The sequence below is a fragment of the Camelina sativa genome, chromosome 11 (assembly GCF_030686135.1).
Source record: "Camelina sativa cultivar CO46 ecotype springtype chromosome 11, ASM3068613v1".
NCBI lineage: Eukaryota > Viridiplantae > Streptophyta > Magnoliopsida > Brassicales > Brassicaceae > Camelina > Camelina sativa.
The window spans coordinates 5,407,426-5,432,534 of NC_141890.1; the positions used below are offsets into that span (position 1 = coordinate 5,407,426).

The 25,109-nt window shown below is 36.5% G+C and overlaps 7 protein-coding genes and 2 pseudogenes across 7 annotated transcripts; 6 read left to right on the forward strand and 3 right to left on the reverse strand.

Annotated features, from left to right (window-relative positions):
* Window positions 1–32: 32 nt before the first annotated feature.
* On the forward strand, window positions 33–2,527 carry LOC104721861 (folate synthesis bifunctional protein, mitochondrial). The gene is made up of 2 exons (XM_010439932.3): window positions 33–558; window positions 784–2,527. The coding sequence occupies exons 1-2, from the start codon at window positions 387–389 to the stop codon at window positions 2,247–2,249; spliced, it is 1,638 nt and encodes a 545-aa protein (XP_010438234.1). The 5' UTR covers window positions 33–386; the 3' UTR covers window positions 2,250–2,527.
* Window positions 2,528–3,638: 1,111 nt separating this feature from the next.
* LOC104727673 (F-box/kelch-repeat protein At4g39560-like) lies at window positions 3,639–4,998 on the reverse strand. Its single transcript, XM_010446758.2, has 2 exons — window positions 4,976–4,998; window positions 3,639–4,920 (listed from the first exon to the last, which is right to left on the reverse strand). Exons 1-2 carry the CDS (start codon window positions 4,996–4,998, stop codon window positions 3,639–3,641), a joined length of 1,305 nt encoding a protein of 434 aa, XP_010445060.2.
* Window positions 4,999–5,496: 498 nt separating this feature from the next.
* LOC104721862 (uncharacterized) lies at window positions 5,497–6,169 on the forward strand. The gene has a single exon (XM_010439933.2). The coding sequence runs from the start codon at window positions 5,531–5,533 to the stop codon at window positions 6,044–6,046; it is 516 nt and encodes a 171-aa protein (XP_010438235.1). The 5' UTR covers window positions 5,497–5,530; the 3' UTR covers window positions 6,047–6,169.
* Window positions 6,170–10,909: 4,740 nt separating this feature from the next.
* On the forward strand, window positions 10,910–11,467 carry LOC104727674 (F-box/kelch-repeat protein At3g04660 pseudogene; annotated as a pseudogene).
* Window positions 11,468–13,812: 2,345 nt separating this feature from the next.
* LOC147933650 (uncharacterized) lies at window positions 13,813–14,904 on the forward strand. The gene has a single exon (XM_087472286.1). The coding sequence runs from the start codon at window positions 13,828–13,830 to the stop codon at window positions 14,902–14,904; it is 1,077 nt and encodes a 358-aa protein (XP_087328412.1). The 5' UTR covers window positions 13,813–13,827.
* Window positions 14,905–15,249: 345 nt separating this feature from the next.
* On the reverse strand, window positions 15,250–15,797 carry LOC147933651 (uncharacterized protein At4g04775-like). Its single transcript, XM_087472287.1, has 3 exons — window positions 15,773–15,797; window positions 15,529–15,671; window positions 15,250–15,459 (listed from the first exon to the last, which is right to left on the reverse strand). The coding sequence occupies exons 1-3, from the start codon at window positions 15,795–15,797 to the stop codon at window positions 15,250–15,252; spliced, it is 378 nt and encodes a 125-aa protein (XP_087328413.1).
* Window positions 15,798–16,438: 641 nt separating this feature from the next.
* Window positions 16,439–17,763, forward strand: LOC147933652 (F-box/kelch-repeat protein At3g04660 pseudogene; annotated as a pseudogene).
* A 415-nt stretch (window positions 17,764–18,178) lies between these two features.
* LOC104721863 (uncharacterized) lies at window positions 18,179–20,190 on the forward strand. Its single transcript, XM_010439934.3, has 5 exons — window positions 18,179–18,446; window positions 18,680–18,903; window positions 19,106–19,342; window positions 19,549–19,700; window positions 19,799–20,190. The coding sequence occupies exons 1-5, from the start codon at window positions 18,357–18,359 to the stop codon at window positions 19,960–19,962; spliced, it is 867 nt and encodes a 288-aa protein (XP_010438236.1). The 5' UTR covers window positions 18,179–18,356; the 3' UTR covers window positions 19,963–20,190.
* A 56-nt stretch (window positions 20,191–20,246) lies between these two features.
* On the reverse strand, window positions 20,247–24,337 carry LOC104721864 (uncharacterized). Its single transcript, XM_010439936.2, has 5 exons — window positions 23,121–24,337; window positions 22,868–22,971; window positions 22,580–22,756; window positions 20,603–22,494; window positions 20,247–20,516 (listed from the first exon to the last, which is right to left on the reverse strand). The coding sequence occupies exons 1-5, from the start codon at window positions 23,276–23,278 to the stop codon at window positions 20,361–20,363; spliced, it is 2,487 nt and encodes an 828-aa protein (XP_010438238.1). The 5' UTR covers window positions 23,279–24,337; the 3' UTR covers window positions 20,247–20,360.
* Window positions 24,338–25,109: the final 772 nt, after the last annotated feature.

Genomic DNA, 25,109 nt, shown 5'->3' on the forward strand with positions numbered 1-25,109 from the left:
ACGATTTGGGGATCGAGCAAATCGACTTTTCGAAGCTAAAAACAACAACACATAAGGGCAAAATTGTCACACGAAAAAAAATCATTGTTGGTTTGATTCGGTTTTCGGTTATCTAATCCGGTTTGATTTGATTTTGCTTTGATTCATCGATTTAGGGACTGGTTTCAATTGATTTATTCGGTACTGTGGTGTTTTAATTCGGCACGGAATGACTAAACCGGATCAATAACCGCTTCTTTGTTTCGGTTATTGGATTTGGATATACGGGTCGGGTCTAATCCGAGTCAGATTTTCGGATCTCAGTTGGTACCCGTTTCACCTTCATCATCTTCCCACAGTGATCAGCACAATCATTACATTGCATCTTTCACTTTCTCTCTCCAATAATGGCTCGTTTGCTGTCACAAACCGGACGATTCCTTCTCCGTCGCTTCTCAGAACCGCATCCGGCGGTGATCGTGGCTGTGGCTCCGAGTCGCGTCTGCTTCCACCGATACTATTCGTCGAAGTCTCTCTCCCTCGTGTCCCCACTTCGCTCGGCTGTACTTCCTCCTCCAGGTACCTGTTACTGAGCTATTCAGCTTCCTCTACCCGTCATTGTCGATAAAAAGTTTTGATTTTTCGTCACTATTGCTTCGGGAATCAAACTCTCAGCTACTTCTTGAACGTTGGAAGAATGTGAAAGACTCAATTATTTCTTAGTTTATTGATTCCACTACTGATTTTGGTTTGCCATTTAGAAAAGTTTCTAAAGATGTGTGATTTGTTACTTTGTTATTGTAGCGTTATGTAACTCAGCTTTCTCAACTTCGGCAACAACTGTGGAAGTTCAATCTACTGAGCATGAAGTTGTGATTGCTTTGGGAAGTAACATTGGAAACCGGATGAGTAACTTCAGAGAGGCTTTGAGATTGATGAAGCGTGGTGGCATTTGTGTAACGAGGCACAGTTGTTTGTACGAGACGGCTCCCGTTCATGTGACTGACCAACCCAGGTTTCTCAATGCTGCAGTGAGAGGTGTCACCAAGCTTGGACCTCATGAGCTGTTGAGTGTTCTCAAGACAATTGAGAGAGACATGGGACGTGTGGATGGTATACGGTATGGACCAAGACCACTTGATTTGGACATATTGTTCTACGGGAAGATGAGAATATGTTCTGATAAACTGATCATACCCCATGAGAGACTCTGGGAAAGGTCATTTGTGTTGGCACCTTTGGTTGATTTGCTTGGATCAGCTGTTGATAATGATACTGTTGCGCATTGGCATTCACTCACTTCACATCCCGGTGGAATTTTTCGAGCGTGGGAGAGACTAGGTGGCGAGTCACAGATTGGAAAAGATGGTATACAAAGGGTTTTACCAATTGGAGATAAACTTTGGGATTTTTCTAACAAGACTCATGTGATGGGTATACTTAATATTACCCCTGACAGCTTTAGTGATGGAGGCCACTTTCAATCCATAGATTCTGCAGTTTCTCGGGTTCGCTCTATGATCTCCGAGGGTGCAGATATAATTGATATTGGAGCACAGTCTACAAGACCAAACGCCTCGAGAATATCTAGTCAAGAAGAGTTAGATAGACTACTACCAGTTTTAGAGGCTGTCCGTGGTATGCCAGAGATGGAGGAAAAGCTCATATCGGTGGATACTTTCAACTCCGAGGTTGCTTCAGAAGCAATAAACAATGGAGCTGACATTCTAAATGATGTATCTGCCGGAAGCTTAGACCCGAATATGCATAAGGTTGTTGCAGAATCTGGAGTTCCTTATATGGCCATGCACATGAGAGGAGATCCATGTACTATGCAGAACAAAGAGAATTTGCAGTACAATGATGTCTGCAAGGATGTTGCTTCTGAACTCTACTTGAGAGTAAGAGATGCAGAACTCTCTGGGATTCCTGCTTGGAGGGTTATGATTGATCCAGGGATTGGCTTCTCCAAGAGTGTAGATCATAATCTAGATATTATTATGGATCTGCAAAAAATCCGAGAAGAGATGGCTAAGAGAAGTATAGCAGTGTCTCATGCGCCTATACTCATAGGACCTTCAAGGAAGAGATTTTTAGGAGATATTTGTGGGCGTCCTGAGGCCGCTGACAGAGATGCTGCTACTGTTGCAACTGTTACTACAGGAATTTTAGGAGGTGCCAATATCATTAGAGTTCATAATGTTAGACATAACGCAGACGCAGCGAAAGTATGCGACGCAATGTTGAGAAGAAGAAGGTCAAAAGGATGATTGGCGGATATAACCATAAGCCTAATTTAAGGTTATGTTCCAGGTTTATACAGCAGTTTGCTAGTTAAGAACAACTTGCCGAATGAGGCAATGTTTCTGCTTTGATCTTGTGTGGCTGGTGAATAGAGCAGATCTTCTGTATTATGGGTGATTGATGAAATAAGCTAGCAAAATCGCTTACATGCACGGTTTCCAATGTACCATCTCTTTTTTTTTCTTTTCAAAACACTGACAAACTGTAGATGAACAATACTGCAATAGCATCTGGTGTTTAACCATTTTATTTATCTACTTCAGCAATTACTTAAAGATTACGACGAGTGGATTCAAAAACAGCAACAAAACTCCTTAAACGCAACTTCTTAATCTATTAACGATGTTTTGTCAAACAGAAGATGAAGGATTTGTTGTACTGTTTTAGCCGTTTGAGATGACAGCGTGTATCAGAGATAGCTCTGTATTAAAAAAACGTTGAACAATATTACTGCAAAAAGTACAAATATTTATAACGGTCAAAAGAGTTTTTGGTTCACTTATATTATAGAGATAGCTCTGTATTAGAAGTGTAATGAAAAAAATTCCAACATTAATAAGGTCAAAAGAGATTTTGATTTACAGCACAATAAGATTACACAACTTCTTCATCATCAGTCAAAGTCTCTCTAATCCTAAGGGCTTGTGCATCGGAGATATAGTAGGTGAAGAGACCGACCCATTCATATCAAACCTGAACCCAGACAGAGGATCAATAAGAGTTCTTTAGACAGAGAGAATTACTTGAGTTTAATCTTTATGGTTTCAACTTCTTTTTTACCTCCAAAGATTTCCTCAATGGGAAAAGATTGGGAAAACTGCCAGAAGGAACACGGTATTATCTCGGTTTATGTAAGAGGCTCGATAGAAGAGAGCGAATCAACTGTTAAACACCATTTACATTTATAACATTAAGCCATTACCAGCTGAACATGTTTGGTGTTGCTGTTGTAGGCTCGATTCCAATATGGACATCTTTATAAGGGAATGAATCAAAATATCCAGCAAATCCTGGTTTTGTTGAGTTATGTATGATACTATGATCCCAGTAGATTCAGTTTCAGGTTACTGAGAAATGGAGATGAAAAATATCCCATTAACAAGCAAAAAAAAGACTAGGAAAAAAAAAGCGTACCATGCACCAAAGCTGAGCCAGAGTCGATTCTTCTTGTAGCGTTGGTTGTTGCTCAGGAGCATTCTAAAAACGCAAGAAGAATGTAAGATCCATAAAATGGCTGATATATTCAGCAAGAAGAAACATACATGCAATGAGAAGATGGACCAAAAGAAAACCTGAAAAGAAATTATACATGCAATGAGATGAGATGATATAAGAAACTTGGAAGCATATAAGTTTCAGACATTGAGAGAAACAGAACACAAAACCTTAACGTTGTATGAGTGACGATAAAGTTTGGAGACAAGATCGGCCCACTCAATTGTCCCCCAAACCTCGCCTTCAGGGTTTCTCTTTAAGGAAATCTCAGCGCACCAAAGCTCCAACCTCTTAGTACCAGTGATAAGAAACTTGTGATGGCGACTAGGATATCTCCTCTCCTCGATTCTAGGGAGATACACCTTCCAGAAGACCACAATGTTCCCACGAGAGTTGCTGGTCACTCTGCTGAAACCAAAATCGGTCCAGTAAAGCTTCCACGCGGTATTAACGTTCTCAACACACAATTTACCATTTAAACCAAATTTACACCAGTGATAAACATCCAAACCCATTACCTTCTTCCAATCCAACTCATCTGGCTCACACCATATTAAACTCCCGCGAGTACCAGTACAGTACAAGAGCCCCCCTACGGCACACCAGTCTCTTCTGTTTCCCCGCTTAGAATCCCGATTACCTCTTCTCCATATACCTTCACGCGGCAGGTAATAGATGGTTTGGTCATCCTCGTCCACCGCATAAACTTTGTCTTCCATCACCACACTTTTGTCGATCGTACTTGTGTTCCTGCGTATCTCTGGATCCTCAGGTAACGGCAAGGTGTCCCAAGTTTGTGTCTTTGTATCGAAAACCTCTGCCCAGTTGGAGGAATCAATCTCTTGGCAGCCTCCAAACACGTAAATCTTACCGTCTACCACGTTCGCTGCTGGGGAAGCGCGAGCTACTCTCATGGACCGGATGGGGCGCCACGAGTGAGAGAGACAATCAAGGAGCAAGACATCAGAAGTGGGGTTTCCGTGTAAGATTCCACCGATCACATAGATCCCATAACCCAGCACCACGAAAGAAGATGATTCCGGAGGCTGATAAGGGTAGGATGGGATCGGTCTTAGCCTACGATTCACAGACTTGTTGGCGTCAACATCTCCACGAGTACGGCGGAGGATGAACCAGCGTGGAGTTGTGAAAGGAGGTATGCTTAAGCAAACATACCAGTACTCGTCGGAACTAAAACCCATCAGCTGACGCGTGCGGTAGAGATCAGGCGAAACCACGAGAGAGCGGAGGCTCTTGGAGGTCACAGACAAGACCGCTCTGTCAAATCTCGAGAGGCAGGACAAGCAGTTCAGAGCAACATCGTGTGGTACCAACGATAACCTAGACAGAGACAGAGACGTCTCCTTCTCCTTCTTCTGCCTTTTATTGTGCGGCCCGACCGGCGTAATTGGACATCCTCTCCTTACAGAAATTTCACAAGGAACACTTTTCTGGTTGATTGATTGATCTCCTTAACTCAGATTTCAGCGGCTGTTCCATGGTTATCTTCTCCTTGTAGATGAATTGTGGGGATTGAGATTTTTTGAGTTTGTTTTTTTGGTTCCCGTGTTAAACAAGAAAGGTTTAAGACAAGAAGCTCTTTTAGAACTGTTTTTCAAATCGTAGACCGACTTTAATTTAAAACAAACTTTAGTCTCTTTGTGATTCTTTTTTACAATTCCCACCACGATAAGCCTCCAAATTTATTAAGTATATCTTTTTGTATTTTGCTAGTATTATCATCATATTCATATATATCTTATTGCTATCTTTTGTAAAAATCTCAATTTGTTGAAAAATCATAATCAGCCATGCATCACTCATGTTAAATCCACTTGAAAATATTTACAGATTTTGCAGCGTCCAACCGCTACTACAAAGTACAAAACTAATTTTACATGATTCAACTACTTCTCCCACATTATTAATTATCCTCTTATTTATACATTACTATCCGACACTACAAAAATATTTTTCATTCCTCATCTTTTCTTGACTTAAGAAATTTTGAGGGTTCTCTTATTATTCTTCCATGGAAACCACCAAACAACTAGTTCTCATCATTATGATCATCACCATCATCACCACTACATACTCCACTTCACTTCCCACTCTCACGCCGGAGCAAAACCAAATCGCAACCAAAATCATAGACGCAATGATCTCAAGCGGTTCTTTCGAAGATTGGAGTGGAGCGTTCCTCAACACTAACGACGAGATCAACGGTCCAGTCCTCACTTCCACTCTCTTCCTCCCAATAACATCCGTCGAAGGAATCAACGCCACGTCACCACTCGTAGCTTCTTACCATATCGTTCCACAATGGCTTGACTTCTCCGTCATAAGTCTCATGAACCCTTTCTCTCGCATCCCTACGCTTCTCTTTGGACACTCCATCGTAGTTACCAACAATTCAGCTTCCGGTTTTACACTCGATGGCGTTCTCATCTCCGAGCCAGATCTTTTCGTCTCTCCTTCCATAGTTATCCATCGAATGGCTTCTCCGTTTAACTTCTCTCGTTATGGTGGTGGCGACGGCGTTTTATAGTCACTCTCTAATTCGCTTCTCCACTTTGTTTATTTTCTATAGTTTGAGTACTACTTTACATTGGTTTAAAAGGGGTTTGTCAATTACTTTGTTCTTGACATTTTCTTTTATAAATCGTTTGGTTTTATTATTGACTAGGCAGTATTATTGAATTTGCAACATAAAATTATAAGTTTTTAGTTTTGAATTTTGTAATTTTACACTTTTTAAACTATATATTGAATATATTTCTTTTATTTTTATATCTATTTTTACGGGGTGTTTGTTTTCGAAGTAGATGTATTTGAGGGTTGAGTTATAATATTATCATTCCCATTATATGCGGAATTATAAGTTGTAAAATATTACAATTTGATTTTGTTATTAATTGTGTTTAAATACAAATTGATGTTTATTTCTTGAACTACAAAATCTGCAAAATTCTCATTAAATGCAAAATTATTGTTAAGATTAAATTCCAAAATTAAAAAGTCAAATTATTTTTAAAGACATTAAAATAGTTTTGAGACCAGTGACATTACCTTGTTATTTGCTTCTTTTTCATTTTCTATAATCTTGATTAAATAAATTAATGGATTTTGAAAAACAAAACCTTCCTAAAAACTGCTACCGTTCAAGGTTTTAATCTTTTACCATAAAACAGAAACAGGTCTTTTATGTTTTGGTGAATTTATCCAAAACATTTAATATTTAATGTCAATGCTTTTTCCAAATTTTTAAAAATTTATAGAAGACCCGTTTTTCTGTTGAAAAATAAAAAAAATCCCGTTTTCTGTTTTAATATTATTGTCAAGATTATATGTTTGTAATATTTGGTAAAAAATTTTGTTGCAACATGTTTATTTATGATAGATAAATCCAAAGAAACATGATATATAAACCCGTTGTAATAGGCAAAACAACATTAAAATCTTGAATGAGGATAGAAGGTGCTATTTATACTTTTCAAACTTAATCTAATATTATATTTTATAACATCACCAAATCCGATATATATTGCATCACAAAATTAGTTGTTTACCATTAAAAGCTGTTTTATTTCAAGTGAAAAATTCATAAGTAGGTTAAGGGATTGTGATCCAAATTTAGTAAGTAATTTAATTGAATTACAAAATGGTCCTATAGAATTATTTGTTTCTAGTGGGGAAGTTTAACGTCCATTCCATACTCTTATGCTCTTTATTTATGTAACTAGGTTTTGAACCCACATGAGTTTATTTGATATATTTTGATAAAAATTATATATGATTGATGACGGTAGTGAAATATTATCTTATAAAAAACTTTAAATTACTATTAAGGAAAAAAATTAAATTTCAGATACACAATTTTTAATAATATAAAAATCAGTTGTGTTTTAAAATCATGAATTTAACTCCACGTCCAGGCGAAACAGATCAGACTGGTGACCACACATATCCTTAAACCATTTCTTTGACCACCAGAAAACGGAACAATTTTATAATCATGAATTTATCTTGTTTTTCATATTTAATTGATCGCTATCACCTATGTTTTCGTGTTTTTTATTCAATGTTTTCTTATTCTTCATATTCTTTCTTGTCATTTTCACTGTCAAATTTTATGGTAATTGTCATCATTACTTTTACCATCCGGTTCTTCGTTATACTCTTCTTCTTGTTCTTCCTCGTCAACTTCTTCACATTCTTCCACTGAAAAACTTTTTTTTTAGACTACCACACAACTTGTTAACCCATCAAACTCCAAGACCAAAATCATATCTTTTCTCATAAAAATTGTGCAATTCATGAAAACCAGCATAGTCAACACATGCACCCAATTATTGATAATTTCATCAATATTATTCGATTTGAGATCCACACGGTTTGAAACTTCTCAAACCAAAATCCTTACTTACAGAGAAAGTAATATGAACACATATATAGTTATAACAATATTTATGTTTTTCGTCAATCCTTATTCTTTAAACTCAAATAACATCAAATCAAGGTCTTGCGACGTCAATCCTTATTTTTTAGACTTGAAAATAAAAATTTACTGCGAAAGTATCAAATCATCTGTAAAGTCATACACAAAAACATGTTTTACAGCTCATAAGATATATAAAGCACAAACGGAGATAAGTAAGATATTTTCAAGATATTAAAAATTTGATATATAATATTTTGTAATTCTTAAACTTTTAAATTTTTAATAGAGATTAAATTTTTAAAATATTTCAAACTTTAGATGTAGTTTAAATATTTGTAACATTATTTTGTTTTAGTTAAATATTAATGACACTTTAACTTTTTATAGAGTTTAAATAGTTATAATTTTTTAACATTTTTATGGAGGTATTTATAATATTTCTAAATATTCTATATTAAATATTTAAACCTTTATATAATTTAATTTGCTAAAATAAATCATATAAAACTTCTAAATTTGGAAACCTGATAAATAAGCATAAATCAAGCAAACCTGATAAATTTATAGTTAAAAACATACTAGTTTTATTTATAATGGTTCTTAGCCATTGTCTAAAATTTTCTAGCCGATGTGGGATGTTGTAAATATTTCTTTTATTTCTATAAATTTTACTTTTTTTTTTCTAAAAAAATCTTAATATATAGATTACTACTATATTTCTAAAAATGTTATTAGTGAAATATCTAATTCTTATTGATTTTTTTTTAAATTCTATATGGACACCTTTAGGAGTTTATAGCTTCAACTTTTTATTAGTATAGATATAATGTCTTAAAATTTCTATGTAGGTTAAGTAATTGTAATGTTTTAAAACATTCTATGAAGTTTAAATATTTTTAATATTTGAACCTTTTAAAATTTTCAAGTTTCAATATTTATAATATTTTAAACTTTTAAAATTTATAAATTCTAATTTTTAAAAAAACTTTTAAATGTTGAGAAATTTTTAAAATTTAAAAATTATAATATTTTGAAACCTTTAAAAGCTAAGACTTTAAGAAGTTTCAATATTTATAATATTTTAAACTTTTAAATGGTTCGAAATATAATATTTGAACCTTTTGAAAAGTTTCAATATTTATAATATTTTAAACTATTAAAATTTAAAAATTATAATATTTTAAAACTTATAAAAAGCTAAGAACTTTTAAAAGTTTCAATATTTATAATATTTAAACTTCTAAAATTTTTAAATATTATTATATTTTTTGAAATTTTTTAAAGTTTTAATTTGATCAGATAAAAAACCGGATCAAACCGAATAAAACTTTTAAACTTGGACGCCTGATAAATCAAGCTTTCCTACTCATTCGTTGTTGGAAGCATATTAATCTTATTTATAATGGTTCTGAACCATTGTCTAAAAAATTTCTAGCCGATGTGGGATATTGTACATAGTTCTTTTATTTACATAAATTTCAAATTTTCCTTTTTCTAAAAAATTCTAGAAATTTTAAAAATATCAATGAATGACATGTCAAATCCTAATTGGTCGTTTAAAAAATATCTTAATATAAAAAATTCTGGAAATCTTAAAAATGTTAATTAGTGACATGTCGAATTCCGATTGGATGTTTAAAATCCTAGGTGGACAGCATTTTTTCTTTTTCTAAAAAAATCTGGAAATTTTAAAATTGTTAATAAATGACATGTCAAATCATGATCGGTTGTTTAAAAAATATCTTAATATAGAAAATTCTGAAAATCTTAAAAATGTTAATTAGTGACATGTAGAATTCCGATTGGATGTTTAAAATACTAGATAGACAGCTTATAGCTTCTACTTTTTATTAGTATAGATTAGAATATTTATTATTAAGTAGAAAATAAACCGCATAATGTATATAGAAGTAATACCCTACATATTAATTAAAGGAAAAAGATAAAAGGAAAAAATCGAGTTATAAGAAAAGGAATAACAGAGGAATCTTGTAGCACAAGGACTTTGAGGTAGGCCAAAAACCAAAAAAAAATACAATATTCTCCACTAGTCTTCACGTGCATAAATAGAAAATTGTAGCTTACATTCTTTATAACCCAAGTGTTTTTGGCCGCTCCATAAACTCTTGAATCTCGGAAGGCGAGAACAAATTGCTCAAACTCAACTTCCTCTGGTTCTACGACTACGATCCAAACCTCGGCTTCAGCTTTGTCTTGTAGTAAGTTGTATTGTATCCGACCAATAATTCATCAACTGTAAAAAAAATTATTGGAGATCAATCCGGCTTATGTTTATTCTTGATATTAATAGGGTTTTGACTTTGCAAAAAAAGTACAAGGACAATTAGGGTTTAACCCAACCAAGGGTGAAAAGGAATAAAGCAGTGAGCAGAACTGAAATTCCCAATGGATAAGGTGAGGAATAAAAATCCAGAAGATCTGTTTTCGAATATTCCTCCGGAACTGATACTAATGATTCTCCTAAAATCGCCGGCCAAATCTATAGTCAACCTCAGCTTCGTTTCTAAACACTGGTCATCTATTATCCGCGACAAAGATTTCACCGAGTTGTACCTGACTCGATCTATTACTCGGCCTCGTCTTCTTTTAGCAGTCTACCGTCTGGGCATGCACTTCTTTCACTCCTGATCCCTGGAGGATCCGTCTTCTGATCATCATCATAGGACAACTCTTACTCCGGAACACGATTCACGGATTGAGTTTTCTCAACCCGTCCGCGGCTTGATATGCTGTTCTGATGGTACTCAAGTGTTGATTGGAAATCCTAGCACTGGTCAATTCGTAGCTTTGCCCAGAGTTAAAACTATAAAAGATTCGTATAAACTTTTTTTTGGATATGAACCTGTTAACGATCTATTCAAAGTCTTGTGCATGACATATCGACTTGTCCCTTTCGGTAAATTTAAAAGAGTTATTGGGTTCACTCTGGGAGCTAAACAAGAATGGAGAATGATTGAATGCAAGCATCGTGCAGCTGGATATTATGATACAAGTAAAGGACTATGCATGGACGGGGTTGTGTATTATTTAACTCGGTCCGACGACGATAGACGACCTCATTATCTAATAAGCTTCAATCTGAGATCTGAAGACTATAGTGTTATTGAGTTCCCTGAGGATATCAAATATAGTAGTCAGTATCGTACTCTGGTGAACTATGGTGGAAAGATAGCTTTAACGGATGGCTTATGTAATGGTACACTAGACCTGTGGATTCTGAAAGATGCCAGCAACCAAGAATGGTCAAAAGTTTCTCTATTGGTTCCTTCTTGGGAAAAATTAGTTGGCATTGATCATTGGCTTATGTTCGGTGGTACACTTAGTACCGGCGAGCTTATATTTGTACCGAGTCCTTCCCATCCACCCTTCTTTATTATTTATTACGATCTCAAGTACAGCCATGCCAGAAAGGTTTTGATGGAAGGACTTGGGGATGACTTTGATCATATCGAAGTCTTTTTGAATCATGTAGAGAGTCCATTTTTTATCCCAAAAGTGATCAGTTAATGAGATGATCATGACTAGTTTTTTTTGGTGTTGCTTGCATTAATGTCTTTTTCTTCTTTTCTTTTCTTTTCTTTTCTGGTTTAAGCCTAGTTTTAATTAGAGAACAAAATTGATCGAGTTCCGATTTCGATACTTGGGTAATTAGGATACTTGTGATTTTTATTTTATTTTCAAGTTTATGATGGATAAGTTTTTGAGTATACACATTTATTTTGTTGGCCAAAATTATAGTATGCTTTTTGAAAAAAGCCAAGCATCTTTCTTGTATGCAATTTAGGGAAATCGGTATTTTCATACTCCAGCTAAGGGGGTATGTTGAATTCAAACACCAGATATAACACTGAGTAAATCCATACACAAAGTTTAGTAAAATTCAAATTGGCTGCACCAACTCGACAAACGGTGCAAGAACATGCACAAGCCGTAACGGTGTTATCTGACCGTTAACAGCTGCTTACGTGGATGCCACGTAATAAACGACGTCGTATTGAGATACGAAAGAAAGAGCTTCTTTTGTCCAAAACGACGTCGTTTCCATTGTCTTCTTCCTAAGCCATCTACTTCTTCTTTCCCGACTCGAGTTATGTTTCTCAATCCCGACTCATGTTTCTTCTCTTCTTTTCACCAATAAATCAAAATCAATTGGTCAATTGATTCAATTAGCAACGATTGTCGACCGTGGAGAGTGTATAAAGTGTTGTTAACCGTATTGTCATCGGAAAATGAGGTAATTTTAATTCAATTTTTAGGGTTTTTATAATTTAGGGATTTTCTTAATTGAGATACTTAGGAGTGTTTATTTAGAAAACCCTCTAATTCTTTTAAGTTTTTTTTTCAGCTCCGATGAGGATGTCATATTCCAATGCCACAATGGTGGAGAGTTTGGAGTTGTTGATGGGAAAAAAATTACTTATGTTGGAGGATCAACTCTAACCCTTGAAAGCAAACCAGAAAGTGTAGTGACTAATCTGATGGCGGCATTGGACGATCCTCTTTGTGGGCAGAAAATCTGGTATAAGTATCCATTTGAAGATTTTTCAGAGCTGAAATTAATAAATGAAGGTGAGAATTTTCAGAAAATGTGTACAACTGCGGTTTGGGTTAAGTCGATAGAAATCTTTCTAGAGAAAGAACAGCATGAGCTTCTTGAAGCTGGTTCTTATGGTGATGATAGAGATGGTGCTCATAGTGATAGAGATGGTTCTATTGGCGATGATAGAGATGGTGCTCATAGTGATAGAGATGGTTCTCATGGTGATGATAGAGATGCTCGTAGGGTATTTGTTGACATGGAAGGTCGAGTGGAGAAGAACTTAGCAGGTTTTGTTGACGAAGAAGAGCATGATAATGATGAGGATACTCCTCCTAACTCAGATTGCAAGGACGTTGAAAGAAGATATATGAGGTGCAAAAAAGGTAGTGGAGAAATAAAATTAGAGCAAGTCTTTGATAGTATAGGTGAGTTTAAAGAAGTTGTGGTTGACTATGCTCTTAAGAATGGAGAGAATATAAAGTTTACAAGATGGGGTTCAGAGAAGAGTGAAGTAAGGTGTTCCATTGGAGGGAATTGCAAATTCAAGATCTACTGCTCCTATGAAGATAAAATTGGAAAGTACATGGTGAAGACATGCAATGATGTCCATGCATGTACAAAGGACGGGTTTAGTAAAGTGATCAAGAGTGGAGTCCTTGCTCAGTTGTTCTTGAATGACATAAGGAAGGATCCGACATTCAATGCTAAGGCGATGCAAGATGCGATTGAGGAGCGTTACACCATAGTTGCTACTTATGATCAGTGTCGGACAGCTAGAGCAAAAGCATTGAAGATGATTCAAGAGGAATATGATGAGCAATTTGCTCGTCTACATGATTACATGGAACATCTTTTAGAGTAAGTCAAGCTTTTTTTTACTTTGCTTTTCTTATAATTTTGGAGTTAGTCGGTAATATGGGTTTGATTTCTGTATTGTAGATCAAATCCGGGTTCAACAGCGGAGGTTGGGACATTGACTGATGATGCTGGTATCGTCAGGTTTGATAGGTTTTATGTCTGCTTTGAAGCCCTTCGGAAGACTTGGCTTGCATATTGTCGGCCAATAATTGGCATAGATGGTTGCTTCTTAAAAAACGGTGTGAAAGGACAACTGTTGGCAACTGTAGGAAGAGATGCTAACAATCAGTTCTATCCGGTTGCTTGGGCAGTTGTGCAAACAGAGAACTATGATGCTTGGTTGTGGTTCATTAAGAAGCTGAAAGTTGATTTGAAGCTTGAAGATGGTGATGGATTTACCCTTATCTCTGATAGACAAAAGGGATTGCTCAATGTTGTTGATCAAGAGCTACCAAAGGTGGAACACCGGATGTGTGCACGCCATATCTATGGTAACCTTAGAAGAGTTTATCCAGGTAAAGATTTGCCAAAGAAGTTGTTTTGGGCAGTTGCAAAGAGTTTTAATGCATCAGAGTATAACAAATCCATTGACGAATTGAAGAAGTTTGATGAAGGAGTGTATGAGGCTGTCATGCAAAGGAATCCGCGAAACTGTAGTCGTGCCTTCTTTGGCTGCAAATCCAGTTGTGAAGATGTTTCTAATAACTTTTCTGAGTCTTACAACAATGCTATCAACAAAGCACGGGAAATGCCATTAGTGGAGATGTTGGAGACAATAAGAAGACAAACTATGATGCGTATAGATGTGAGGCTTAAAAAATCAATGAAACGTCAAGGGAAATACACTCTCAAGGTCGCCAACACCATCAAAGAGGAAGAGCTTTTACGAAAGTATTGTCAGGTAATTCCTTGTGGAAATGGGCAGTATGAGGTTCTCGAAAACAAACATGGATTCAAGGTTGATATGAATGCAAAGACATGTGCATGTCGAAGATGGAGTATGACAGGGATCCCTTGCCGCCATGTTTTAAGAGTCATACTGACCAAGAAGCACAATCCTGAAGATTATGTTAACTGTGATTGGTACTTGGCATCAACAAATGTCAAGATTTACTCTGAGTCAATCTCAGCAATTAATGGCATTGGTTTTTGGATAAGATCTCAGGAGCCTAGGATTCAACCACCACCACGAGAAGTTACAAAAGGTCCCAAAAAGACAGAAAAAAGAAAGAAGGGCAAGAATGAGTCTCCAAAGAAGAAGTCAAAAGGAAAAGAAGAACAAGAACAACCGGAGAAGAGAATCAAAGTTTCAAAAGCTGGACGAGATAGTCGTTGTGGCCGGTGTAGTACCGTCGGTCATAATACTAGAAGTTGTCCGGCTCTGGGAGTTGTTGGTAGAAGGTGGAAGAAGAAGAAAACTGGTGAAGAACCAAGCCAAGGACAAAGCCAAGAACCAAGCCAAGGACAAAGCCAAGAACCAAGCCAAAGACAAAGCCAAGGACTTAGTCAAGCACCAACCCAAGGACCAAGCCATGGAATGGAATGAATGAACTGAATAGAAGGAAGGGACGAATGGAAGTTAGTATTTTGTTTTTGTCCGATGAGATTGAAAGTTTTTGTGGTAATCTCATGGTAGTTTATGGTTGTAGTTCGGTGAATTTCAAGTTTTTGTTGTACTCAAAACATGACTTCTATTTTTCATCTAATCAAAACTTATTGAAGTTTTATATTAATCTTAACATAGTTAACAACAAAAACACTTAACAACTCCATGATTACAAGCTTAATCACAACAAAAACACTTAACAACACATTACACAAATATTACATAGTAGACAAAAGCCACAACTAAACCACCACAAACAATCATGTTCTTGAAGCTTCTTAGCTCTTAAATCTCTTTCTCACAAGAACTCACCACACCTTTGAGCTCTACAATATCTTTTTCACATCTTTCTGCGATTTCTTTGATAGCTTCTACCTCATCTAATCCCTTTGCTAAGCTTCCCACTTCTCTTTCTATTTTGTCAACTACATTTTCAACCTCTTCCATCTCCTCAACCATGCTTATGTCGGTCCACTTAAACAAATGATTCAGATTCTAATACAAAAATACACATTATGAGAAGGTTATGAGAACAATTTTCATATGACCAACTATATTGATTACCTCGTCGGATCCATTAGGACAACAATGAAAGAGTCTTCCAGGATTTTTCATTGTGTTTGAAGTTCTCATTACAGAGAATCGACCACATCTACATTTTCGTGGGATTCCTCTTCTAATGACATTGACTCTGTCGCTGCTCACTCCTTCACCAAATAACGGATTCACCAATTCACAATCAAATAATATTTCTATCAAAATATACAAAGACAAGGAAACTAAACACATTATGTTCTCAATTACTCACTTGAAGAAGCTGATGATGAAGACATCTTAATCGATTTTGCCCAAAAACTCTAAATGTTCTAAAAATCCCCAAATCAATTGAACAAACTTTCTCTCGACTCGTGAAAGAAGTAAAAAGGAAGAAGACAATGGAAACAACGTCGTTTTGGACAAAAAAAACTCTTTCTTTCGTATCTCAATACGACGTCGTTTATTACGTGGCATCCACGTAAACAGTTGTTAACGGTCAGATAACACCGTCACGGCTTGTGCATGTTCTTACACCGTTTGTCGAGTTGGTGCAGCCAATTTGAATTTTACTAAACTTTGTGTATGGATTTACTCAGTGTTATAGCTGGTGTATGAATTCAACATACCCCTAGGGTATGAAAATACCGATTTTCCCTGCAATTTACGAGAAATACAAAACTAAATAAATAATGTCACAACTATTGGTGACGTGTCGAAATTTAATTGGATAAGCTGACGAAGGAGTAGGCGAACGATCAATCTCGCATCCCTACGAATAGATTCTCCGTTTTCGTTATGCGGGTGGCGATAACTAATTGGGGAACCTTTTGTGTAACTTTTTTAAAAAAAAAAATCTTGATACATAAGGGCTTTTTTATTTTTGTGTAATGTTAAGATTAATTTTAGGTTTCCAGTTGCAAAAAATATATGGGCGATTAGGGTTTACCCCAACCAAGAGTAAAAGAAAAAAAAACAGTGAGCAGAACACGAAACTCGCCATGGGTAAGGTGAGAAAGAAAAATCGAGAATGTCTTACTAGGTCTAAGAAATGTCAAGACAAAAGCGAAGAAATCGATCTGTTTTCGAATATTCCTCCGGAACTGATACTTGAGATTCTCCTAAAATCGCCGGCCAAATCCATAGTCAAACTCAGCTTCGTTTCTAGATACTGGTCATCTATCATCGTTTCTAGATACTGGTCATCTATCATCGAGTATATGTATTGTTGATCTTAACTGATATGTACCTGACTCGATCTATTACTCGGCCTCGTCTTCTTTTCACAGTCAACCGTCTGGACATGCACTTCTTTGTCTCCCGATCCCTGGAGGATCTGTTGTCTTCTGATGATCATCATCATAGGGAAAGGGTAACTCTTACTCCGAAACCAGATTCACGGTATTGCTTTTCTCCTCCCGTCCGCGGCTTGATATGCTGTTTTAATGGTACTAAAGTGTTGATTGGAAATCCTACCACTGGTCAATTCGTAGCTTTGCCCAGAGTCAAAACTATAAAAGAATCATATCATCTTTTTTTTGGATATGATCCAGTTAACGATCTATACAAAGTCTTGTGCATGACAAATCGACGTGTTCTTTTCAGAGATAGATTCTTAAAAAATATTGAGACGGAGGAGCATCAAGTTCTCACTCTAGGAGCTAAACAAGAATGGAGAATGATTGAATGTAAGCATGGCCATCGTCTAGGTGGTTCTTCCTTTGTAAGTAAAGGAATATGCATAAATGGGGTTGTGTATTATTTAGCTAAGGTCGATATACGATTCTATTCTCTAATAAGCTTCAATCTGATGTCTGAAGACTTTAATGTTATTGGTTTACCTGATAGTCGTTCTAGTAAACTGGTGGACTACGGTGGATAGATAGCTTTAACGGATACCATATGTAGAGGTACACTTGACCTGTGGGTTCTCAAGGATTTCAGTAACCAAGAATGGTCAAAATGTTCTCTATTGGTTCCTTCTTGGACAAACTTAGTTGGGGATGATGAATGGTTTACGTTCCGGGGTGCACTCCGTACCGGCGAGCTTATATTTGTACCGTTTCATTATAAGAACCCTAAACGTTTCTCTTTTATTTGTTACGATCTCAAGGTAAACCATGCCAGAAAAGTTGTGATTGAAGGACTTGGGAATGACCATCGTGCTAAAGTCTTTTTGGATCATGTAGAGAGTCCAATGTTTCTACCAACGGTGTGTTACTAGTTTTTTTTTTTGGGCTTTGCATTTAACTTTATCTCCTTCTTTTTTTTTGTTCAAGCCTTATGTATGATCTTATTCTTGGATAGTATCTATCTAAGATTAGTCCTAGTATTGTTTAATGGCATTGTACGCTCATGACTTGATAAAAGTAATCTTTTTTTTTTTTTTTGTGGAGCTTTAGAACAAGCTTCAGGTTTCTTATTTGATTTATTATATTTGAAGAGAGGAAATTTTTTTTTGAAGGGTTTAAGAACAAAAATGAATTCCATCTCGACTTTGATTACTTTGGTAAATTATGTTACTTTGATTTAGTTATACAATTTTGGATGGAGGAGTTTTTCAGTATCATTTTATTAGTTTGTACAAAATTGCGTTTTATGTAAAGAATCAAGGATGTTTTATGCAATTTTACCGTAAATTCGAAACCAAATAAATACTAATGTCACAAGCATTGGTGACGTGTCGAAATTTAATTGGAGAAGCTGACGAAGGAGCAGAGCGTTTTTCACCTCCTCCTCTCCCAATCGGGAAAAAAATTATCAAACGAAGGAGAAAGAACGAACGAACGAACGAACAATTTCGCGGATTCAAAACAGAGCAAGAGAGCTTCTGCAATAAAGTTTAATCCTTTTGAGAAATGGCGGAAGAACCCGAAAAGGTGTCTTCTTCACCAGCGTTACATCAACCTTCTGCTGACAAAGAAGATGCTGCTGGGATCAAAACTCAGGTATGTGACTTATCTTCTCTTCGACTTCGATCGTTTTGATTTGCCTAGTTTGATTCGTCGTCTCCGTCGATGTTCCTGTGTCTTTTGATTATTAGATTAGTGGTAGAACAGTTAAAAGTTTCCCCCTTTTCTCTAGATCATTCAAGGGTTTGCGAATTTTTACAGAAACAATTTTGTAACTTTTATTTTGAATTTGACTTCGTGATTTGGTTTGTGGGTGTTTTGTTATACAGGATCCAGCGTCTTCTTCTGGGTTTCGTGCTTATCCCAATGGTGATTCTCCTCCAATGTACCCGGTTTTTTATCCGGGTCTTGTTCCCGGGTTGAATCCTGGTCAGTATGAGGAACAAATGAACCGTGGAGCTGGGATCTATGCTGTTCCTGTGCATCAATTTGGAGGACATGTCGCTGGTCTTCCTTCAAATTATCTTATCCCTCTCACTTACAATGTTCCCACGTAAGTAATTCTTTCCAATCTCCCACGGTTTTGATGGAGTAGCTTCAATATTCGATCATGCCATTGCATCTTCATAGCTAGAAGAAATCATTGTTTAGGTCAAATTACTGATGGTTTTGGCTTCAGATGAGTTAATGTGTAGAAAAGTTTAGGCTTTATATTGAATCTTTTTGGATTGATGGGTTGTTTGTTTATCGTTTAGTACTAGACCAAGTAATGAGGGTGAGACTGGGGGAGAGAATCAAGCGCAAGCCGGGCAGGGTCAACAACAGCAGCAACCTGCACATCAGAGGCACGTTGTGGAAAGGAGGTTTCAGATTGCGTTTCAGCTTGACTTGTTTCTCATACTCAAGCTTGCTGCTGTCATCTTTTTGTTCAACCAAGATGGATCAAGACAAAGGCTTGCTGTTCTCGTGATTTTCGCTACCATAATTTACTTGTAAGTCTCGAGAATCTGGTTTGCTTTCTCTCTTTGAAGGTCTATGAAGCTTGAGTATGACAACGAATGTATGCTGAAATATGTTAAATTGGTCTGTGTTTAAGAACAATTTATTAATCTGTTGTGCACACAAGCATTGAGAACCTTCTTTTTGGGAGTTTGTTAACAAAAATGGTAACCTCTGTCTGGTGTTGAAATATTGACAGATACCAAACTGGAGCTCTTGCACCATTTGTGCGATGGCTTTCACAAGGCATGCATAGAGCAGCAGTACCACCACCTCGACCTCATAGACCTGCTGCGAGAGCTGATAATGATCCCGCAGCTGCAGTGCCACTAAATGAAGATGCAGTTCCAGGTATATTGCTTGCTAGATCTCTCTTCCATGGTGTTTACTGAAGCCATCACAAAAAAGCAACTTATGCCGAAGCAATTTGTTTCTATTTTCTTGTGCAGAGGGACAAGAGAATCAAGCTGATAACGGGAACCGAGCAAATGAAAATGAAAACGTCCATGCAGGGAACCAAGGGAATCAATGGTGGGGAATAGTGAAAGAGATTCAAATGATAGTTTTTGGCTTCATAACTTCACTACTCCCTGGTTTTCACAACATAGATTAGACTCTTTTTCTGCATACTCTCCATCTTCTTCAACTCGGAAAAGGAAATGTTGTGTTCTACTTTAGTCTTCTGGATCGCATGTGTAAGTACTAGAAAATTTTACCTTAAGACTTCAAAACTAATGTATGTGAGCAGCATTTTTTATGCTTTTACCTCTATTGTTCAAAGCACAGGAACTCAGAAGTTATGCATCTTTATTGATAACATCATTTACATAACCATACAAAACCAAAACTTTTTGTTTTGTTCTACAGCAAAGTCTGCAGAGTTGAAGAATACGCTGATAAGAAAAATGATTCCTTTATTTATATTTCGTGCTCTAAATAACAATACTTTACAAAAAAAGAGTAGACTGTATATATACACAGAGAGCCGAACAAGAAGAATCAAAGGGTCCATCACATTTCCAACAAAAGATTACTGATTTTCCGAAGCTCCTTGAGAGCAGTCATAGCTGTGATTTGTCCTTTTTCAACCAAATTGGTCTTAGATAAGTTCTCTATTAATCCTGCCTGAACCTGACCTCGTTCTTGCTGGAAAACCGACTCGATCACCTGAAACATATATAAATCAAAAATCATCAGACGTTCGACTACTTTTAGCACAGATGAAATGACTTGAGAACGAGAATGAGAGTGACCTGAATATGTTCAAGCATGGAGTTGCCAAGGTTCTTCAGAGTATTCATCACTTTCTGGTCTGTGTCTCCTTTGCTGCTCGATGATGAGGCCTGTGGAAGAGAAGGTGACTCGGAAGAACAAACCAAATTGCTCTTATTACTTTCACCACTATTAGATCTTGTCTCCTCAGCAGCGAGATTGCGTCCAAACTTCCAAAACCACTGGAATTTCCCCGGTAAAACCTTACTACGCTCCTTAATAATAGCCACAGATTTATCTGCAGAGTCCTCTTCTTCATGAGACTGAGTTACTGGAAACTCAATGCTCGGTTCAGAAGAAACGGGAAGAGGCGAATCTACTACGTCTGTTTCTTGATCTTTAGACTGAGTTACTGGAAACTCCATGCTCGGTTGGGAAGAAATGGAAAGAGGCGAATCTACTACCCTTGTTTCTTGATCTGTAACTGTTTCATTAGGAAACAAATCTGACTCGTTACTGCTATCCGAATCATTCTCAATGTAGTTTGAGTCTCTGAGAGGACTGTTTGGATCTGAGGAAACATCAGATGAATTCTCCTCTACTGCTATACTCTCTTCCCCAGCAGTTTCGAAATCCGTGTTCATTTCCTCCGTTTCTCGAATTGAGCTATCTTCAATGTTCACAACGTCTATCCGATTAGCTTCCTCAGGTTCAGCAACGAGCTGCCGATTAAAATCTTCAAGCAAGTTACGCGCAACTGATGATACCTTGACTTCACTTTTCCCATTTGATGACTTGGCGTTATGAGTTGGCTCAGACTCTGTTCTGAAAAGTCTTTTCACCCTGAACCAAGGCTTCTTCTTCTGTACTGAAGGACTCTGTTTCTCTTCCTCAGCGGCTTGGTGTAGAACTCTCCATTTCTCCTCCCAATAACTTTGTGGTGCAATTATCAGTGGAGATTTAGGAGAAGTGGATCCTGAAGGAAAGCTATTGGTTCGAGCAGGTACTGCAGGACTTATGCTCTGATCAAAGCCATCATTTATCGATAGAGCTGATGATCGTACATCATCATCCAAAGCCAAAGTTTGTAATGACTTAGCTTTCTCTATAATTTTCCTCACATCAATCTTCTCTGGGAAATTCAATAGTCTCTGGAGACAAGAAGCTGCGTTTTCAGTAGCTAGCAGTGATGATCTTAAACACAATATCATCGAAACAGCCATTCCTGAGATTAGAGCTCCACGAGGAGAATCAAAGATCTTGTAGCTCTGGTTTGTATTGTTATCTTCATCTGTTCTCGTTGTATTATCTGCTGAGAATATCTCATCCCACACTATCAACAGATCCTGAAGCAAAAACTCTCTTCCAAACAAAACACGTAACCAACGAAGCCCAAAGTACTGAGGTTCAACTCCGAGCTCAACCAAATGGCTATGCAGAGACGAATCAACGAACGACAAAAGATGGTAAAACGCAGTGCAAGCTTCAAGAACAGGAGGTAAACCAGTGTGGGATCCGGTAGCTGGAGAGTAAGCGAAAAATCCAGCCATAGCAACACAACCATGAGCTCCATTCATAAGAGCATCAAACATGCAGTAAGCATCGTGCTCCATGAATTTCTCAGACAAGACAATCCCGAGCTCACCTTCGGCTCCATAAGCATCACTTAACCTCACAATAGACTGGATCTCGGGATCGAGCTCATCTAGACTCTTTATTTTCTTTGAGCTTCCTTGAATACCACCAATCTCATCATCCGTGAAATCTTCCAGAAACTTTTTGAAATCAAAGTTGTAAGTAACATCTCTTTCTTCGAAAGATAAACCATCGAATCTGTCTGTGAAATGATCTTCATAACTTTTACGCACTTCAGAGAGACGATCAACATCAACATGAAGTACATAAAGCAGTGGTGCCAAAAGCTCATGCATTCCTGGAAAGGAAAAAAAAACCAATGAACAAATGTCAGATCATACATTACAAAACCTACACTATTTTCAATATGTTTGTATATGTACCTTGACGATAACCGTACTCGGGATGTTTTAGGCACCACAAGAGTAGAATACGTCTTAACATTCCTTGACATCCAGGAGCTTGAAAGTATGTCCAGTGCTCTGGATATAACCTTGATAAATCTTGATCCAAAGTTTTCTCTAGCTCGGCGTTACGAAAGAACCGACTCCATGTACTGTCTGCCATCAGAAATGGACACCAAAGAATCTCAGCAATAAAGAAATCTAAAGACAAGAATGTATTACTATCCAAAGGGGCTTATTCTAACCAAAGCTTATTATTATATATACCTGGGTTTTGAGATAAGGGGTTGTCGATAGAGAGATCAGGAGAATTCCTAACATGTTTAGACAAATGTGGATCAATCAAGAGCCGTCTCCTTAAAGCAGCATATCTACATAGACACAACAAGAAGCCATTAGAGAGAGAGAGAGAGAGATCCATTGCTAAACCAAGAAGAAGAAGCTCCTTAATCTCCAAATTAGGAAACTTTTGGAAACAATGCAATGGGTGTGAAAAAGCTTAAGCTATGAACATACATACCGTCTGCGAGATTCGGCGGTAGATTTGCGAAGATCATCTATGGAAGAAGAAGAATGAAAGGGAAGAACACCGAGATTGAGACGCCAACGCACGCCTCTCAGATTGGCGAAACGATGATCAGATTCATCTCCCAGAGTTTCAATCTCTGATGGAACCATAAATAAGCCTTTTTTTTTTCTCTTTGTATCACAAAATTGGAATCAACGAAGAATTATTCTTCTTCTTCCGTAAACAAAAAAAAAAAAAAAAAAAAAAACAAATGTAAGGATAAAAATCAAAACTTTAAGCTGCCACCACCGGGGAAATTTTCTCCGTTGACACCACAACTGTAAGAATCGGAAATGATAAAAGAATGTAAAATAGTCCGATCAGATCGGAACACACTAAAATAGGAGAGAGAGAAATCAATTCTCTTCTTCTATTTTTTTTTTTTCTTTTTGTTCTCTCTCTCTCTCTCTCTCTCCGAATCCAAGAGGAAGAGATTAAAGTTGTGTTTTTTTTTTTTTTTTTAATTTTGTTTTCACAGAAGAAGAAGAAGAAGAAGAAAATAGGAAGTTTGTTTGTTTCGTGAGAAAAGCAAAAAAAAACTAAAGGTGGTGACCTGTCGGAGCAAAGTGGTGAAGACGATGATGATGAAGCAGCACCAGCTCAAATATAACATTACCTTCTTAAAATTATTGTTTTATTGACTTGACTTTATATTATTATACTATTTCTTTCCTTATACGATAAAAATGACTGTTGATTGAAAAATCAAAGAGTATTAATTATTTATTACTATTACCGTTTCATTTACCACGTAATATGACTATGCTTTTTACCCAACGATCACTCGACTTTTAATCACTTTTTTTCCCAATATAATTTTGGACAGTAAAATATGATTTTTTGTTCTTAAGATGATCTACCTAGTAAATTTTATAGTTTCTTAGTCAAGATTTTTTCCCGACTATAAAATCTAAACGGTTTTGGATCACAAGAAGAGAACCATAACGATTCTATATGCCCATCATATTTTTGTAAAGAGATACTATATATGCGAATTGTGTTGCCATTACCAAAGTAGCTTATATTATGAATATGTTGATCTAGCTCATCGATATCCTAATCTAAGCAACATTAGTTATACAATGAGTAGCACATAGATAATCTTGACGTTAGTTTATGTCAATGGATTGATTTCAATTAACGGATACGAAAAAAAAAAAAAAAAAAAAGATCGATTTGCATGGCCGTACTTACAAATTATAGATGCTTAAAATTTTGTAATTTTCTGATTCTGATGAAATTATATGAGAAATGTAAATATGGGTATGAAAAGGTATATTCGTAGAATTTTCCTAAGAATTTCAGATGTGGCGGCATTAACCACGAGTATCATTGCAAGTTGCCAAAAGTCATAGCCAAGTAAGCCTTTACGACACGTCTCCATTACGTGTCAATGTAGATAGAATAATATATACGTGAGTAGTAGTAAAGTGTGGAATACGAAACTATTTGTATTCACGTAAATTCACATGACCTAATTTAAACAACGGATTGTACTACATATTCGTCTACTCTAGAGGGTTGTTAATTTGTTTTCCTTATTTTGGCTATCAATAAGTACATACATTCATATCATATTTTGAATATGGTTGACGTTAATGACACAACGACTATATTGTCTAGTTCTATAAAGAGAGACTGATTCGACAATAACTGGTTAACGTTTAACATATATAGTAGACAATGATTTTTCGAAGTTTTAGGTGGGTTAGGCAGATCAATTTGCATGTAACTGCCTGATGAAAACAAAATAATCTATGTCGTGATATCAGTCTCTAAATTAAACCTGTATGAATCGCATTTTATACCTTAAATGTTCTTTTAAAACTTTAAAAACATTCTCCAACACGAGTCTTATGAAACTCGACCCGATGACTGAATCGATCACCATGTGTGGACCTTTTAAAATAGTAGTCTTTATCAAATATACTACGTTTTACT

What these genes read in the sequence shown, in the direction of transcription:
- LOC104721861 (XM_010439932.3), top strand. Translation starts at nt 387, where the DNA reads ATGGCTCGTTTGCTGTCACAAACCGGACGATTCCTTCTCCGTCGCTTC. An exon ending in GGCTGTACTTCCTCCTCCAG is followed by an intron (nt 559 to 783) that starts GTACCTGTTACT and finishes TTGTTATTGTAG; the next exon opens with CGTTATGTAACTCAGCTTTC.
- LOC104727673 (XM_010446758.2), bottom strand. Translation starts at nt 4,998, where the DNA reads ATGGAACAGCCGCTGAAATCTGA. An exon ending in GAACAGCCGCTGAAATCTGA is followed by an intron (nt 4,921 to 4,975) that starts GTTAAGGAGATC and finishes AATTTCTGTAAG; the next exon opens with GAGAGGATGTCCAATTACGC.
- LOC104721862 (XM_010439933.2), top strand. Translation starts at nt 5,531, where the DNA reads ATGGAAACCACCAAACAACTAGTTCTCATCATTATGATCATCACCATC.
- LOC147933650 (XM_087472286.1), top strand. Translation starts at nt 13,828, where the DNA reads ATGTGTGCACGCCATATCTATGGTAACCTTAGAAGAGTTTATCCAGGT.
- LOC147933651 (XM_087472287.1), bottom strand. Translation starts at nt 15,797, where the DNA reads ATGTCTTCATCATCAGCTTCTTCAA. An exon ending in TTCATCATCAGCTTCTTCAA is followed by an intron (nt 15,672 to 15,772) that starts GTGAGTAATTGA and finishes TATTTGGTGAAG; the next exon opens with GAGTGAGCAGCGACAGAGTC. An exon ending in GTCCTAATGGATCCGACGAG is followed by an intron (nt 15,460 to 15,528) that starts GTAATCAATATA and finishes TTTTTGTATTAG; the next exon opens with AATCTGAATCATTTGTTTAA.
- LOC104721863 (XM_010439934.3), top strand. Translation starts at nt 18,357, where the DNA reads ATGGCGGAAGAACCCGAAAAGGTGTCTTCTTCACCAGCGTTACATCAA. An exon ending in CTCACTTACAATGTTCCCAC is followed by an intron (nt 18,904 to 19,105) that starts GTAAGTAATTCT and finishes TTTATCGTTTAG; the next exon opens with TACTAGACCAAGTAATGAGG. An exon ending in AAATGAAGATGCAGTTCCAG is followed by an intron (nt 19,701 to 19,798) that starts GTATATTGCTTG and finishes TTTCTTGTGCAG; the next exon opens with AGGGACAAGAGAATCAAGCT.
- LOC104721864 (XM_010439936.2), bottom strand. Translation starts at nt 23,278, where the DNA reads ATGGTTCCATCAGAGATTGAAACTCTGGGAGATGAATCTGATCATCGT. An exon ending in CGAGTACGGTTATCGTCAAG is followed by an intron (nt 22,495 to 22,579) that starts GTACATATACAA and finishes TTTCCTTTCCAG; the next exon opens with GAATGCATGAGCTTTTGGCA. An exon ending in CCATGCTTGAACATATTCAG is followed by an intron (nt 20,517 to 20,602) that starts GTCACTCTCATT and finishes TATATGTTTCAG; the next exon opens with GTGATCGAGTCGGTTTTCCA.